We start from the raw sequence: 15,373 nt of genomic DNA on the forward strand, positions 1-15,373 counted from the left end.
TTGTAGCAGATATTTTGAATCTGGAACTTTACAGGGTCACCTTGGACAGTATGCATCAACTCACTTCACTTGGTACTCAGTTGTGAACTGTATGGAATTATGCTCAAGGTTATTTGCAAGGGAACATTCTATTTTACTAATCATTCCTGAGAAATGCCTCTTATGATTAATACAGCTCGGGGCCATGTATTGCCTATTTAAAGCTTGCAATTTTGAAACTTAGCAAATATGTTTACTTTCTTGATCTCTGTCCTTTTAGTGCAGGTTTCAACAAAATTGATGATTGTTCTGCAATTTTACTTAAGACTTTGTTGACCTAGTTCTGCTGTTAATATTGTTAAGCATCAACTTCATGCTGTTTAATTTATTGAACATTCAATTTAAAAAAAATAATGAGAGCAAAATATATGGAGCTCACTTTTGCTTGATATTCATCGTTACAATTCTGCCTTGTCTCTTAACTTTAAAAGTGGGTTCAGGAAATGTTACAACTCCCTGGGCTTGCCAGATTTGTTTACATGCTGCTTATCATGATGCTGAATAACAATATAATACTACAGAAGTGAAAATATTAGAACAAAGAAATAACTCCAATGCTATAATAACCTTCAATTATAGCAAGCATTACATTTTAGAAATTAAAAGAAAATCTTTACATCATCAGCATTCTTTCCCTCTTGTTTGCAATGTCTGTCAATCCACCTGCATCTAGGCAACTTGCTACCCCTGGAGACTGGGCGAGGTGGGGTATATTAAAGCCCCTCAGAAGGATAAAGTAGTGCCCCTTTGTAAGGGGTCTCCTAATGGCATTTACTTGTATGGAATATGATATCAACTCCCATAGTTCACTCAAGTATCATTCTTCATGCATAAGCTGGACAATAAACGTTGGCAAAAATAAAAGCAAAAACCTGCGGATGCTGGAAATCCAAAACAAAAATAAAAATACCTGGAAAAACTCAGCAGGTCTGGCAGCATCTGAGGAGACGAACACCGTTAACATTTCGAGTCCATATGACTCTTCAACAGAACTAAGGAAAAAAAGAAGAAAGGTGAAATATAAGCTGGTTTAAGGCGGGGTGGGATAAGTAGAGCTGGAAAGAGGGCCAGTGATAGGTGGAGATAGCCAAAATATGTCACAGACAAAAGGACAGAGAGGTGTTGAAGGTGGTGATATTATCTAAGGAATGTGCTAATTAAGGGTAGAAAGCAGGACAAGCAAGGTACAGATAGCCTTAGTGGGGGTGGGGTGAAGGAATCGAAAAAGGCTAAAAGGTAGAGATAAAACAATGGATGGAAATACATTTAAAAATAATGGAAATAGGTGGGAAAAGAAAAATCTATATAAATTATTGGAAAAAAAAGGGGGGGGATCGGAAAGGAGTGGGGATGGAGGAGAGAGTTCATGATCTAAAGTTGTTGAACTCAATATTCAGTCCGGAAGGCTGTAAAGTGCCTAGTCAGAAGATGAGGTGCTGTTCCTCCAGTTTGCGTTGAGCTTCACTGGAACAATGCAGCAGGCCAAGGACAGACATGTGGGTATGAGAGCAGGGTGGAGTGTTGAAATGGCAAGTGACAGGGAGGTCTGGGTAATGCTTGCAGACAGACCGAAGGTGTTCTGCAAAGCGGTCACACAGTCTGCGTTTGGTCTCTCCAATGTAGAGGAAACCGCATTTGGAGCAACGAATGCAGTAGACTAAATTGAGGGAAGTGCAAGTGAAATGCTGCTTCACTTGAAAGGAGTGTTTGGGCCCTTGGATGGTGAAGAGAGGGGAAGTAACGGGGCAGGTGTTGCACCTTCTGCGGTTGCATGGGAAGGTGCCGTGGGAGGGGGTTGAGGTGTATGGGGCGATGGAGGAGTGGACCAGGGTGTCCCAGAGGGAACGATCCCTGCGGAATGCCGCCAGGGGGTTGAAGGGAAGATGTGTTTGGTGGTGGCATCATGCTGGAGTTGGCAGAAATGGTGGAGGATGACCCTTTGATCCAGTGAAGCTCAACGCAAACTGGAGGAACAGCACCTCATCTTCTGACTAGGCACTTTACAGCCTTCCGGACTGAATATTGAGTTCAACAATTTTAGATCATGAACTCTCTCCTCCATCCCCACCTCCTTTCTGATCCCCCCCTTTTTTTTCCAATAATTTATATATATTTTTCTTTTCCCACCTATTTCCATTATTTTTAAATGTATTTCCATCCATTGTTTTATCTCTACCTTTTAGCCTTTATTGATTCCTTCAACCCACCCTACCCCCACTAGGGCTATCTGTACCTTGCTTGTCCTGCTTTCTACCCTTAATTAGCACATTCCTTAGATAATATCACCACCTTCAACACCTCTTTGTCCTTTTCTCTATGACATCTTTTGGCTATCTCCACCTATCACTGGCCCTCTATCCAGTTCTACTTGTCCCACCCCCCCTTAAACCAGCTTATATTTCACCTCTCTTCTATTTTTACTTAGTTCTGTTGAAGAGTCATACGGACTCGAAACGTTAACTGTGTTCCTCTCCGCAGATGCTGCCAGACCTGCTGAATAAATGTTGGCAGGCTATTTTATCATGAGGCATGGCCAGACCCATTTAAGATGGGCAATGGTTATTTGATGTTGATCAAGAGTATGGACCCTAACGGATAGTGTTCTTTTCTTTCCCATAGCTCAGGGGCACTGATCCCAATTATTTTGCTCCAATCACTGTCCTGGATGATACAAGCTGACACTGCATAGCCTAGGGATCTAACCTGGGACATCCTTCTCTATGACTCTGTATGGTATTACACCATTTAGTGCAAAAATCCAAAGAAACACCTTGTATTTTCACATTCTGCTGGAGTGATTGGAGCTCAAATCAACTTATAACATGACTGGAAGATGTTCAAATTCTTAGCAATTCATTTAATCTCCATTGTCACCGGTGAGAGTACTAAGATCAGCAAGTCTTTGAAGCTGACATACATTTAACTTGTGTTGAAGCAGTATGATAAAGCCCTCTCTTTCATCTTTAAAACAGAATCTAGGGTAATGTCATTATGTAAACTGAGTTCCTGCCACATATTCAATGAAATTATGGTGCTGGGAGGGGAAATAGTTCCTTTGGAGTTTTGGGCCAAAGGATTTGCCTCATCTACTCACCACAAGAACACATAGGGGAGAAGTTTCCCCCTGTTAGTTGGGGGGGCGGGGGGCATTGTGCGGGGGTGGGGGTGGGTGTGGACCTGATCGGCGCCCCCGATTAGGTCCGTGCCCCCATTTTACCTGGGTGGGCCAACTAAGGCCCGCTCAGCGTGATGTGCGCCCGGAAGCGCTGAACGCTCCCTGTGCGGGCGGGAGGTTGGGGGGGGGGGGTTCCCTGAGTCAGGGCCTGTGCTCTTTTGTGTTTGCATGCGAAAGAGCACAGAAATTTCCCTGAGGCACAGAGCTGCCTCAGGGAGATTAGTTAAAACTTCCAAAACTTTAATAAAGAAAGGAAAAAATGTTAAGATACGTCCCCTCATATGACAGTGTCACATGAGCTGGGACATGTCAATGAACATTAATGAAAACATTTATTGAATTAATAAACCCTTCATGAAACCTCATCCCGCCTGTGGATGAGGTTCCATGAAAAATGCGAAAGCCGCCTGGGCTCTTCACCTGCCCGCCAACCTTAAGGTTGGATGGGCAGCTGAGTGTATTAGTTTAATTGATATTTAAATGGCCTTAATTGGCCATTGACAGTTCGGCGGGCGCGCAGCTGGCTTGGCTGCGCACCCGCCAAACTGAGAATCTAAATGACGTGCGGTGAAATCAGGACGCCCGCCCAATGTCACCAAGTGTCATTTTACACCTCGGCGAGTGGGCCCCGCCCCCGCTCGCCGAGCCGAAGATCCTGACCATAAACACTAGAATTTTAGGAGCAGGGGTAGACCACATGGCCTGTTGGGTCTGCTCTGCCATTGAATATTATCATGGCTCATCTGCGACTTCAAGTATACTTTCTCGCCTGTTCCCCTGAACCCTTGATTTCCTGAGAACCCAAAAATCTGTCTATTCCAGCCTTAAATGTATTCAACGATGGAGCATCAAATTGAATTCCACAGCCTCACTATTCTCTATGTAAAAGAAGTTCCTCTTCCTCTCTATTCTAAAACTCTAGCAGTTAAACTTGTGCCAGAGTTTAACTCTGAAATTATTGTCGGAAACTAACCTAAAATTGTGGCATTGAAATTGTTCAATTTGTGCATCACTCCGGTTAGGAGGGGGGACAGTGTTACACATGTCCTGATTTTAGTGAGTGCAGGAAACAGAGTGTGCAGTGATGGAAGCAGGTGGTAAACCCCTGAGTAAAAACACACATACACGCGCATAAACACATACACGTTCTTTCTTTCTTGGGATCGGATTGGCCATGTGAACATTTCCAGTGGATTTTCCTACTGTCCATAGCGTTTACTTCAGAGTTCAGAGTTTTAAGTAGCTGACTTAAGTTGCATGCTTACTACCTTGTCTTCTTGATGTGAGCAGTTTGTAACATTCGATACCTGTGACTCGAAGTCTATCAGCGCCGACCACCACTTCGTTCTCATCTGCAGAAAACAGCATTCTGCCAGTGTTTGAATTGACTTCAAAGTGCTTTCCATGAGCTTGCACTGCGCTGGGTCCTTGAGCCAAAAGATAAACAATATCAAAATAAAAGGAGGTCGTGACATGTGAAGCTTTCCTGAAGGGAGAAAAAAAATCAATATCAAATCATCTTGTGAGAAAGTGCTTCAAAAATATTATTGATGTATTTTGAAACAAAGGGCAAAGTTTTAACAGCAATAGCAGTGGCAGATGTGGTTGAAAAGTTTCTAAGCTCTTTTTGTTTCTTGGGTGCTCCAACAAATGGACAAAAAGCTACAATTTTCAATGATGAATGCAAAAGCATTTTAAAGAGCAGACTAGACATAAAATGGCAATAAAATTATCTGTAACACAATTTTACAATCACCTAGAGAATTTCTCTTACTGCAGTGTAAATCAAGAAAAATAGGCAAGTCGAATAGAACTTTAGAAATGGAGATTAGGTAATCTTCAGCAAATATAGACAAAAGAAAAACACAAAAGCTTATCAAAACATTTCTCTAAAATAGTAATTACTCCATGCAATCCTTATCCCAACTCCACTTTATCGTGAACATGAAACTTTACTTTGTCCTTTAATCTTTGCAAACTGTTCAAGTTGTTTGTTAAAAATCACCTCTGGCTGGACTGCCATGTTGCTTTATTTTGTAGTAGTCAATGGTGCCTGCCTGCTGGTATGAGGTGTTCAGAGTCCATATGGTGCGCTAGGGGAAGAATTTTCCCCCCGTTGCGGGGGGGAAGTGCAGGAGCGGGCACGTGTATGTGCGCCTCCGATTTTACGTGGGCGGGCCAATTAAGGCCCTCCCAGTGTGACGTCCGCCAGGAAGCGCTATGCGCTCCCTGTGCGGGCGGGGGGATTCCCTAAGCCAAGAGTACACTCTTTCTCGCGTGAAAGAGCACACTCATCTCCTTGAGGCTAAGTGCTGCCTCAGGAAGATCGACGTCAAATTCAAAAATGGTCAATGGACAAAAATAAAATTTCTCTGACATGTCCCCTCATGTCACATGAGTTGGGACAGGTCCATCACTTTTATTCAAACTTTTATTACATTTTAAAAAACCCTCATGAAACCGTTTCATGTTTTTTCTGAAGCCCGCCAGGGCTCCTGGCCTGTTAAGTTAATGCAACTTAAGGTTGGATGGCAGGTCCATTAATTACTTCAATTAGTTTTAAAATGGCCCCAGTAGGCCGTTGACAGGTCGACAGGTGCACAACTGACTCGGCTGCGCCCCCACCGACCTGAAAATTAGAATGACATGGGGTGACGTTGGGTGACATCATCAACGTCATGTTACGCGTCGGCGAGTGAGCCCCACCCCTCTGCTCGCCGATCTCAATGTCCTGGCCTATGGATGGTGGGCTTTGGAATGGAGTTTCTGAATTCTCTTATTGTAAGTTCATGATCTCAGCCATCCAAGAAAAATTATTGGGAGACCCCCTCAGGCTGTTATATTCATAATAGGATTAGTAGAACGGCCTGAGGGAAAGATGGCCAGCTTACAGGTTGTGCCAAGAGAAATAAAAGGGGAGAGAAAAAAGCTTTGTGCTTTCTTCTCCCTCCCCATTAATGATTTATATCTGTGACATTAGGATGGCCTGACTCAAAGCAGGATGCTGAGCTGTCCTGGCCCTGGATCCCTGAGGAACAAAACTGAAAATTGAACAAGTTGAAGTTTAGCTGCAGGCAGATCAGAGTGAACTGCCATGTTTGGATGAATTTAATTTTTAATAGGCCTCACTTGTATTCCATCCACTGTTCCTTCTGCTTCCACTTCCCTTTAGAATCCCTTTCTAAAGGCTTTCATGCAACAGCATATCTCTTAGTTGAACTCTTCTAATCAGGACAACAGTAATTGGCTTTCTCAATGTATTTCAGTTCAGTCAGTTGTCTGTTTTAAGTCAAAGTTGATTTTCATAGCTCATCCTTACTTGCCATGGATAATATTCAAGGACAAACAATGTAGTCAGCTGGATATAGATTGTTGCTTTGTTCCTAACTAAAGATATTAATCCTTTAGCAGGGCCCGCCAGTGACAGGCCCATTGAAAACCCCTAGCAATGGGTGCCCATCTGGTCCACTGGGAAGGAGGTCTTATGTCAGCCATGATCTGCCATCGAAACTTGAGCCTCTTCAGGCACTAGCGTTCACATGTCGAGGGAGCTGATCCCCTGCCTGTGGACCCTGTGTTGGGGGATCTCTCCTCTTTGGAGCTGGATCTCTGTGTCCATCCCTCTGCCCTGTGGAACAGTATGTGGCTGAGGAGATGGCAGCTGGTGCTGCTGCTCGTGTTGTTACTGTTGCTGCTGTTGGTGGTGGTCGTGCTGCTCCCCCTGTTCCTCATCAGAGGTCCAAGGTAGAACTTCATGAGCTGCTCCCATACTGCGCTCAAGGTTGACAACAGGGAAGTGCAGCTCAAGGTGAGTGAAGTCCAAGACAGATAAACTGACTTCCAGGAAGTTGAAAATCACTTGTCAAACAGTGGAAGCACACTCTCAGAAGCAGTGCTGCAACGAAACATGGCTTCAGCTATTCAGTTCATTGTTTGAAAGCTTCCCAGCCTGCCAATGAAGAAGCACTCCCCGCTGAGCTCTTGCACTCTAGCTGACCCTGGTGAATTCCACACAGCTCTGGAAATCTGTGTGCTGACTGGTAAAGTCGAAATGCTGGGTTAAATCCTCAGTTAATTGTCTCCTTGAATATTTTAATTCTTACCTGACAGCTCCATGAAGGTTACCCATTTGCCTGAAAACTCACCTGGATTAAATCCGGAAGTAGATGGGATGATGTTGGACCCCTGACCTGGGCTTTAACAACCCCCCAACCCACACCCTAAATTTAAGAAAAAGAGCCTTACCTGCCTGAGCCATTTGGCCCACAAACTCCCTCCTGACAGAATTGGCCTGACGGGGTGTTGTTTAAGCCTTTAAGGGATAGCAGCATGCCACTGTAGTATAATAAGGGTGCTTGGCAGATTAAGGGTTAATGTGGGACTGGAGAACAGTTCTGCCCATGGTGCGATGTAAAGAATCATTTGACAGTAGACTGTGTGATAGAGTATGGAAGGAGCCTGCATGGGACAGCACCCATGCATGGCAGTACCTTGGATATGTATATAGTTATGGGTTAACGATAAATGATTTACGTTCAACTATATAAGCCTCCAAGCCTCTTAATGAGACACCAAATGAACCTTTACAACATGGTGGCTGTGCAGGATGAACCCTGAAATCCCAGAGAAGCTGGAGAATTCAGCAAAATGGAGGATTCTCAAAACATGAAAAACTAAAGAAAGTGAAGCCTGACCTGAGAGAAGTGCACCTAAAGACATGGTTGGAGATCACCTAAAAAGAAATTGAAGACACAGTTGGAGATTGCCTAAATAAAAAGCTCCATCACAGGCATGGAGGCTGAAGGACTCCACCAGGGCACGTGGAGGTCCATTGCCAGACCTGATCAAAGGCAGAGTCAAGGAACCTGGCCAAATCACAAGAAGGGTGAGCAAAATACAGTGTAAAAGCTGAACTTACCTTTTAAAATAGGCAGCTATCAAGATTAGCACATCCAGAGTGCAGCTGCAAGAAAGCTGCAGCAAAAGCCCCAGCCAGCGTCATATGTGGTGGCCGAGCTGGTCTGAATTAAAAAGTTTTTACAAAACGGTAGGCAGGGTAAACAAAAAAATTGACTTGAAATTGATCTTCATGGCTCAGAGAAGTGAATTGTTGGCAAGCATGATTAGGTTTAGAGATTTTTTTTGTGCGTTGAGCAAAAAACAGTCCTGTTGAAGCAACTGGAACCTCCCAAAACTGACAAGCACAGGAAGAAGAGAGAGGAAAAAAAAACAGTTACTGCATAGACATTCTTAAAAGCACAAAAACATTTAAAGCTGTAACTACAGAAAAATATTAAATGGCCATGGAGTAAAAATGCAACTTATCAGGTCAGTTTGGCCTCATCCCAGGGCTAAACCTAACAAACAATTGGGTGTCCTGGAGAAGGACATTTCTAAATTATCAGAGTGCATCAGGTCTAAGTACAAAATCTGAAGAAGTCCAGATTAATATATTTTTACACTCATTTGATGAACTTGCTGACAAAGTAATCCTAATGAAGTGCATTGATAAGTTCTCAACCAGCTTCAATTAAATATTAAATGCCTTTGATGAATGTTTCAATCTTCAAATTGAGGACCATGCAGAGCTTAAAAAGAGACAAAGAGAGGCCCCAGCAAAGTGACGAAAAGAAAAAAGACAGCACATGAACAAACTACACAAGGGTGCCAGAGAGGCACAGAACTTTCTTGAAGTCCTAAGGATCTATCTTTTTGGGCAGCTCTAAACAGAAGTCCCAAATGATTTTCTTTTCAAAGACACTGGCGTGTTTCCAGAACTGTACCAGAAGCCATTAGCGAACAACAAGGAAACAGACCTGTGGCAGTCGGAGAAAGAAAAAGCCGAAATAAAATCAGCAAATGTTCATATCAAAGCTGAACTGGAAGGCTTGAAACACAAGATTCAAGCTAGGTATATATCTTTGGAAACGTATGATGGACTGTAGTCTTCAATGAACTATGCTGTTCAAGATCTGAACAAACAAATTTCAGACAAAGGTACCAGGAGGAAATAATGACCTTCAATTCCACCATTGCCAAATCAAAGTGGCAGTTGGGAAAACTTAACCAGCTGTACAGCCGGGCACAACAGCAGGCAGAAAAGGCACACAAATAAGTTGTGATGACCCTGAAAGACTCTTTGAAGATTCAATATGTAGCCATGGAAAACATGAGGAGCTAAAAAAGATGTTGAATATTACTTCAGCAAAGGCAGCTTTAGAACAATCAGTAGTGACAATGCAATGCACTGAAGCACAGTGTGAATTGGAAAGAGGTCAACAAGAAAATAAACAGTTGAAAGAATATATGGTTTTCCTTCAAGATCAAATGCAAAAGGAGCACCTTGGCAGCATGAAGAAATGAAAACTATCTTGAATAGCAGAATGGAAGAACAGCAGAAGAAACTCGAGGAGTCTCTTGAATTACAAGGAGACTCAAAATGAAGCAATTGAGCTTCTCAAAGAAAAGAAAGCCCTGTTGCAGGACCTTCACACACTACAAGGATCCCCTAAGTAAAAGTTTGTTCCTCTAGAAGGTTATGAAGAGAAAGAAAATGAATTTGATGTCACTCTGAACGAACTGAAGAACTAGCTGGTGGAGGAGACTCAGCAATGGTTTACATTCCAGGAGGAAGCCAAGAGCTACAAGACAGAGACTGCACAGCTGAAGAAAAAGGTTGGATGTTTGGAAGAAAACTTGGAAAAATATTATGGGCAGAATTTTCTGCCTGTCAGGTGGGCAGGCCCGACCCAATCTCCGGCGGGCGGGGAGCCAATCCCCGCCGGAGAAGCGGGCTGTGCCACCATTTTACGTGGGCGGGCCAATTAGGACCTGCCCAGCGTGACGTCTGGCGGGAAGCGCTATGCGTTTCCTGTGCGGGCGGGGGGGATTCCCCAAAAGTGAGACTGTGCTCTTTTGCGCATGCGCATGAAAGAGTGCACATCTCCCTGAGGCTAAGTGCTGCCTCAGGGAGATCGCTTACACTTTTAAAAAGATTAAAATTAGAAAAAAAAAATTCCCTAACATATCCCCCTCATGTGACAATATCACTTGAGATGGGACATGTTCATAAATTACAGTAAAACTTTATTAAACTTTTTACAACCCTGCATGAAACCTCATCCCACCGTGGATGAGGTTTCATGTTTTTTCTAGTTGCCGCTGGGGCTCCTGGCCTGCCCACCAACCTTATGGTTGGACAGGCAGGTCCTTTAATTGTTTAAATGATCCTTCCAGTGGCCTCAATTGGCCATTGACAGGTCGGCGGGGGCACAGCTGATTTTGCTGTGCTCCCGCCTTCCTAAAAATTTAAATGGGGCGGGATGATGTCGGGGGTTCCGCCCGACGTCATCCCACATCATTTTACACGTCGGCGAGCGGGTCCCACCCCCTGCTCGCTGACGGCAAAATTCTGCCCTATATTTCCAAAGATATAAACATGAAATGAAAATCAGGGACCTAGACTGTCAAGAAAAAGTTGACAACAGTTGCAAGAGAAAGTAGTAGATCTCACAAAGGAGCATGAAGAGTCTCCGAAACAAACTAGCAGAAGTAAAATTCAAGAATGTGAGCTTGATTGGTAGCACACATGAATTAGGCTCTGTTAAGGAAAAACTGATCAATGCAGAGAACCAACTTTCATGTATGAAAGAGGAGTTTGCTAGTGGCAAACGAGAACTGATGAGGATACTGGAATGTGACTCGCAGAAAGTTGAACACTTGAAACAGGACTTGAAATGCCTAAATGATAAACTTGTGGAAGCAAGCTCAACAAAGATAGGTCTTCAAATAAAACTTGATGAACTTCAAGCATCTGAGGTCTCTATTAAGTATCATGAAAAATGCCTGGGACAGGAGAAGGAATTGCTGATGAATCAGAATAGTTATTTGAATGTGGAATTAACAACCAAGGCCAATGAAGTTCTTGAACTTTGATCCAATCTGAAGAACATGAAAGATGAGATGCACAGTATGGAAGAGCAAATCCAGACTTTAAATGCAGAAAAGGAAAACTTGAGGAAACAGATTGATGATCTACCGAGTGAATTGGAAGAATTGAAGAAGCAGTCAGTGGCCATGGAAGAAAGATTCGGAAAGGAACTGAATGCCCAGGTGAAGTTGTTAAGTGTGTTTAAGGATTTCACAGATAACTCTGAAACAAAGACAACTGAACTCACCAGAGTAGTTGATGAGCTGAATGCAAAGGGTCAAAAGCTTGCAAAAAGATGGAAAATAAGACAGTAAACAAATATTTGGTTGACACTGTGCAACAAGTGGAAATGAAGTTTCCATTTTTGAAATGTCAATGTCCAGGAAGAACATGGCAGGCCCCACAGAAAAAGAAAACACAAGTCCACTCTAGGAATGAATGGAGTGCACATTTTCTTTGGAAGGAATGGGACAAGCCCATGGCTTTCGAACAAAGCAAACGGGTTGTCGATAAAGAGAAACACAACTCAAATGAGCATAAAAAGTGAAGCAAATGGAGATAACCAGGTACCGAAAATACAGAGTACTACAATTTCAATGCCAACCTGACAAAGTAAACCCAAAGCAACTGAGACTACCATTCCTCCAAATGTGACAGAACGAGATCTTGAAGAATTTTCCAGCCTCAAGACCATCTGAATTGATAAAGTCCAAGACTTTAAAGGGGATAAGGGATAGCAAATAGTGATTAAATTGTAAATAGTTAAATTTCATTGGAAGGGGGAAAGTTTTCTTTTAAAAATAAAAGGGGATTTGTATATTCCTTTAATGGGTAGCAGCATGCCATTGTAGTATAAGGGTGTTCAGCAGAGCAAGGGTTAATGTGGGACTGGAGAACAATACCACCCACTGTATGATGTAGAGTCACGTGACAGCAGACTGTGTGGTTGATTCTGGAAGGAGCCTGCATGGAGGCAGTACCCATGCATGGAAGTACTTTGGAAACGTATATAGTTATGGGCTAACAATAAACAGTTTATGTTCAACCATACAAGCCTCCAGACCTTAGTATTACACCAAATGAACCTTTACAACAGGGGACACCGTCATTATTCCCGTACTTAGACCTCTGACTCAAATAGGGTTTCGATGACCTTCTAACCTGATTCCATATGTAAAGGAGGACCCCATTGCCTTTCTGAGGTGTCCTGCTCGCCTGAGCAAGTCATTATCAAGACATGAAAACAAAAAATGCTGGAAAAACTCAGCAGGTCTGACAGCATCTGTGGAGAGAGAGACAGAGATAACGTTTTGAGTCCATATGACTCTTCTTCAGATCTAAATGGAGGTAGAGATGTGGTGAAATATATTCTGATTAAGGAGGGTGGAACCGGTGAAGCTGGATAGAAGGCCAGCGATAGGTGGAGGCAAAGGACAGATGGCAAAAGATGTCATAAACAAAAGGTCAAAGAGTTGTGAATGGTGATTGTACTGGCTAAAGGAGATGCTAATGGTGATATTAAGAAAGCAAAATGTGATAATGGCTGGACCAGGGTAATCTCTCTGGAAAGTGACAGATGGCCCTAGTGGGGGTGGGGTAAGGGGTGGGAAGAAAGATCGAAAATAGGCTAAAAGCTGGGGATAAAACAATGAATGAAAATGGAAATAAATTTACAAAATAATAATAGTGAAAATAAGTGAGGAAAAAAATTCATAAAAATTTTTAAAATAAAAATGAATATGGAAAAAAGGAGGATGGAAAAGGGGGATGAGGGTGGAGGTGAGAGTTCATGGTCTGAAGCTGTTGAACTCAAAGTGAAGCCACTCCTCCATCACCCCCAACACCTCAACACCCTCCCACGGCACCTTCCCATACAATCGCAGAAGGTGCAACACCTGCCCCTTTTCCTTCCCCCTCCTCACCGTCCAAGGGCCCAAACACTCCTTCCAAGTGAAGCAGTGCTTCATTTGCACTTCCCTCAATTTGGTCTACTGCATTCGCTGCTCCCAATGCGGTTTCCTCTACATTGGAGAGACCAAACGCAGACTGAATGACCGCTTTGCGGAACACCTTCGGTCTGTCCTCAAGCATGACCCATACCTCCCTGTCACTTGCCATTTCAACACACCACCCTGCTCTCATACCCACATGGCTGTACTTGGCCTGCTGCAATGTTCCTGTGAAGCTCAACGCAAACTGGAGGAACAGCACCTCATCTTCCGACTAGGCACTTTACAGCCTTCCAGACTTAACATTGAGTTCAACAACTTCAGACCATGAACACTAACCTCCATCCCCACCCCCACTTTTTCATCCCCCTTTTTTCCATATTCATTTTAATATTTTAAATTTTTATTAATTTTTTCCCCACTCATTTTCATTGTTATTTATTTTTAGAATTTATTTCCATTTTCATTCATTGTTTTATCCCCAGCTTTTAGCCTATTTTCGATCTTTCTTCCCACTACTTACCTTCCCCTTACCCCACTAGGGCCATCTGTCACTTTCCAGAGCGCTTACCCTGGTCCAACCATTATCACATTTTGCTTTCTTAATGTCACCATTAGCACCTCATTTAGCCAGTACCGCCACCATTCACAACTCTTTGACCTTTTGTTTATGACATCTTTTGCCATCTCTCCTTTGCCTCCACCTATCGCTGGCCTTCTATCCAGTTTCACTGGTTCCACCCCCCTTAATCAGTATATATTTCACCACATCTCTACCTCCCTTTAGATCTGAAGAAGAGCCATATGGACCCGAAACGTTATCTCTGTCTCTCCCTCCACAGATGCTGTCAGACCTGCTGAGTTTTCCCAGCATTTTTTGTTTTCGTTTCAGATTTCTCACATCCGCAGTATTAATCAAGACATGGTGGGAAGGCAACAGAATGACAGTGGGTAAGCCCCCGCCTTTAATTTAATTGATTTCTGCCAGAGGGGATTATATTTGAGGCTAATATTTCAGAGAGCAAGTGTTAATCTACAGAACATATGGAAACAGTGGAAGCAGGATTGATTCATTTAAATGAAAATAGGATTGATTTTTGTCAGAAAATAACATTTTGGGACACAAAATATGAATAATTTTGGGACACTGAGTAATTTGAGACATGACGTGTGGTAAGTATGACATGCTTGGGAGGAGCAGGTGTGTTGTGTCCAAAGTGCCATTTCTGGGTCTGTTGTAGGCTAATTGTAGAGCTTGATTAGTCAACAACTTCAATATTGTATCCTGTGACTGACAGGATGGCTGAAGGTAAACTAGATGGACTTGGCTCTTTTTTTGCCTAAAGGTTCCTATGTCCTATCTGATTGTATTGTTTGTAAGCCTTACTAACAGCATTCTCTCCAATCTACCAGCTCTTCTCCTACACTTGATAACATTGATTGTCTGTAACTGGTATACTTGATCTGTCCATCCTGTCAAGCCATAGGCTTACAAACTGGAATCCACAAGGGGTGATTGGTGATCATTCATTGAAAGATCATGATAACAACTCTGTAAAAGTACAGAGTGGATGAGGAGAATTCTCATGATGGCAGCAGAAGGTTGACCAGAGGACTGAGGTCTGAGCTGAGACTGAGTCAGACAAATTTCTTTGGGCAGAACTATTAGGTATACTCCTTCCTTAGCATTGAATCCCCTGTGCAGCATCTAGTGGGGACCCAAAGAGGAGAAATTGGTCCCTATTTCTCAGCTTGCAGGGCAAAATAAGTCATAACAAGAGAGGTGAGTAGCAGAAAAGGGGAGGCCCCATAAATGTCAGGCCACAGACATCATTCAAGAAAGCTACATCTACAACTGTAAGAATGGAGAACATTGAAGAGGTGAGAAGGTGAAACTGGAGCTCTTCCCCAGGCTGAGAGTCAGTACCCATCTTTCCATTGTTATTCCATCATCTCACTCGTTTATTTACTCATCCTGACACAGGCATACACTCAAGCACATCAATATGGCAGCATAATGTGATGTAATCAGTAGCTGCAAGGGAATCCTGCAGCTAGCAGTCTAACATATGTTAAAAAAGGATCAGTATTGGTGAGAAGGGACAGGCTATGTCAGCAGTGGAGGAGCAGGAACTGTTGCCTGAAAAGCCAGTTTGTATCTGCTTAATCCGCATTAAATGTCACAAATCCTGCGTACAACCAATAAATTAAACATTTGAGATTTTAGTGGCAAAGAAAACTAATTTGACAAAATGTGTCAAATCTCGTTTAATATCATTC

General features: G+C 43.0%; 1 protein-coding gene across 10 annotated transcripts in view; it reads right to left on the bottom strand.

Annotated features, from left to right (window-relative positions):
• The window catches only part of sgcg (sarcoglycan, gamma), an 827,414-nt gene that overhangs the window by 184,177 nt on the left and 627,864 nt on the right, over positions 1-15,373 (bottom strand). For all 10 annotated transcript variants that reach the window (XM_078545431.1, XM_078545436.1, XM_078545435.1 and 7 more), the window contains one exon: positions 4,522-4,641. In XM_078545431.1, coding sequence (XP_078401557.1) covers positions 4,522-4,641 — 120 coding nt within the window. The remainder of the gene's footprint in view (positions 1-4,521; positions 4,642-15,373) is intronic.

The sequence above is a fragment of the Cetorhinus maximus genome, chromosome 7 (genome assembly GCF_964194155.1).
Source record: "Cetorhinus maximus chromosome 7, sCetMax3.hap1.1, whole genome shotgun sequence".
In the NCBI taxonomy this organism is placed as follows: Eukaryota; Metazoa; Chordata; class Chondrichthyes; order Lamniformes; family Cetorhinidae; genus Cetorhinus; species Cetorhinus maximus.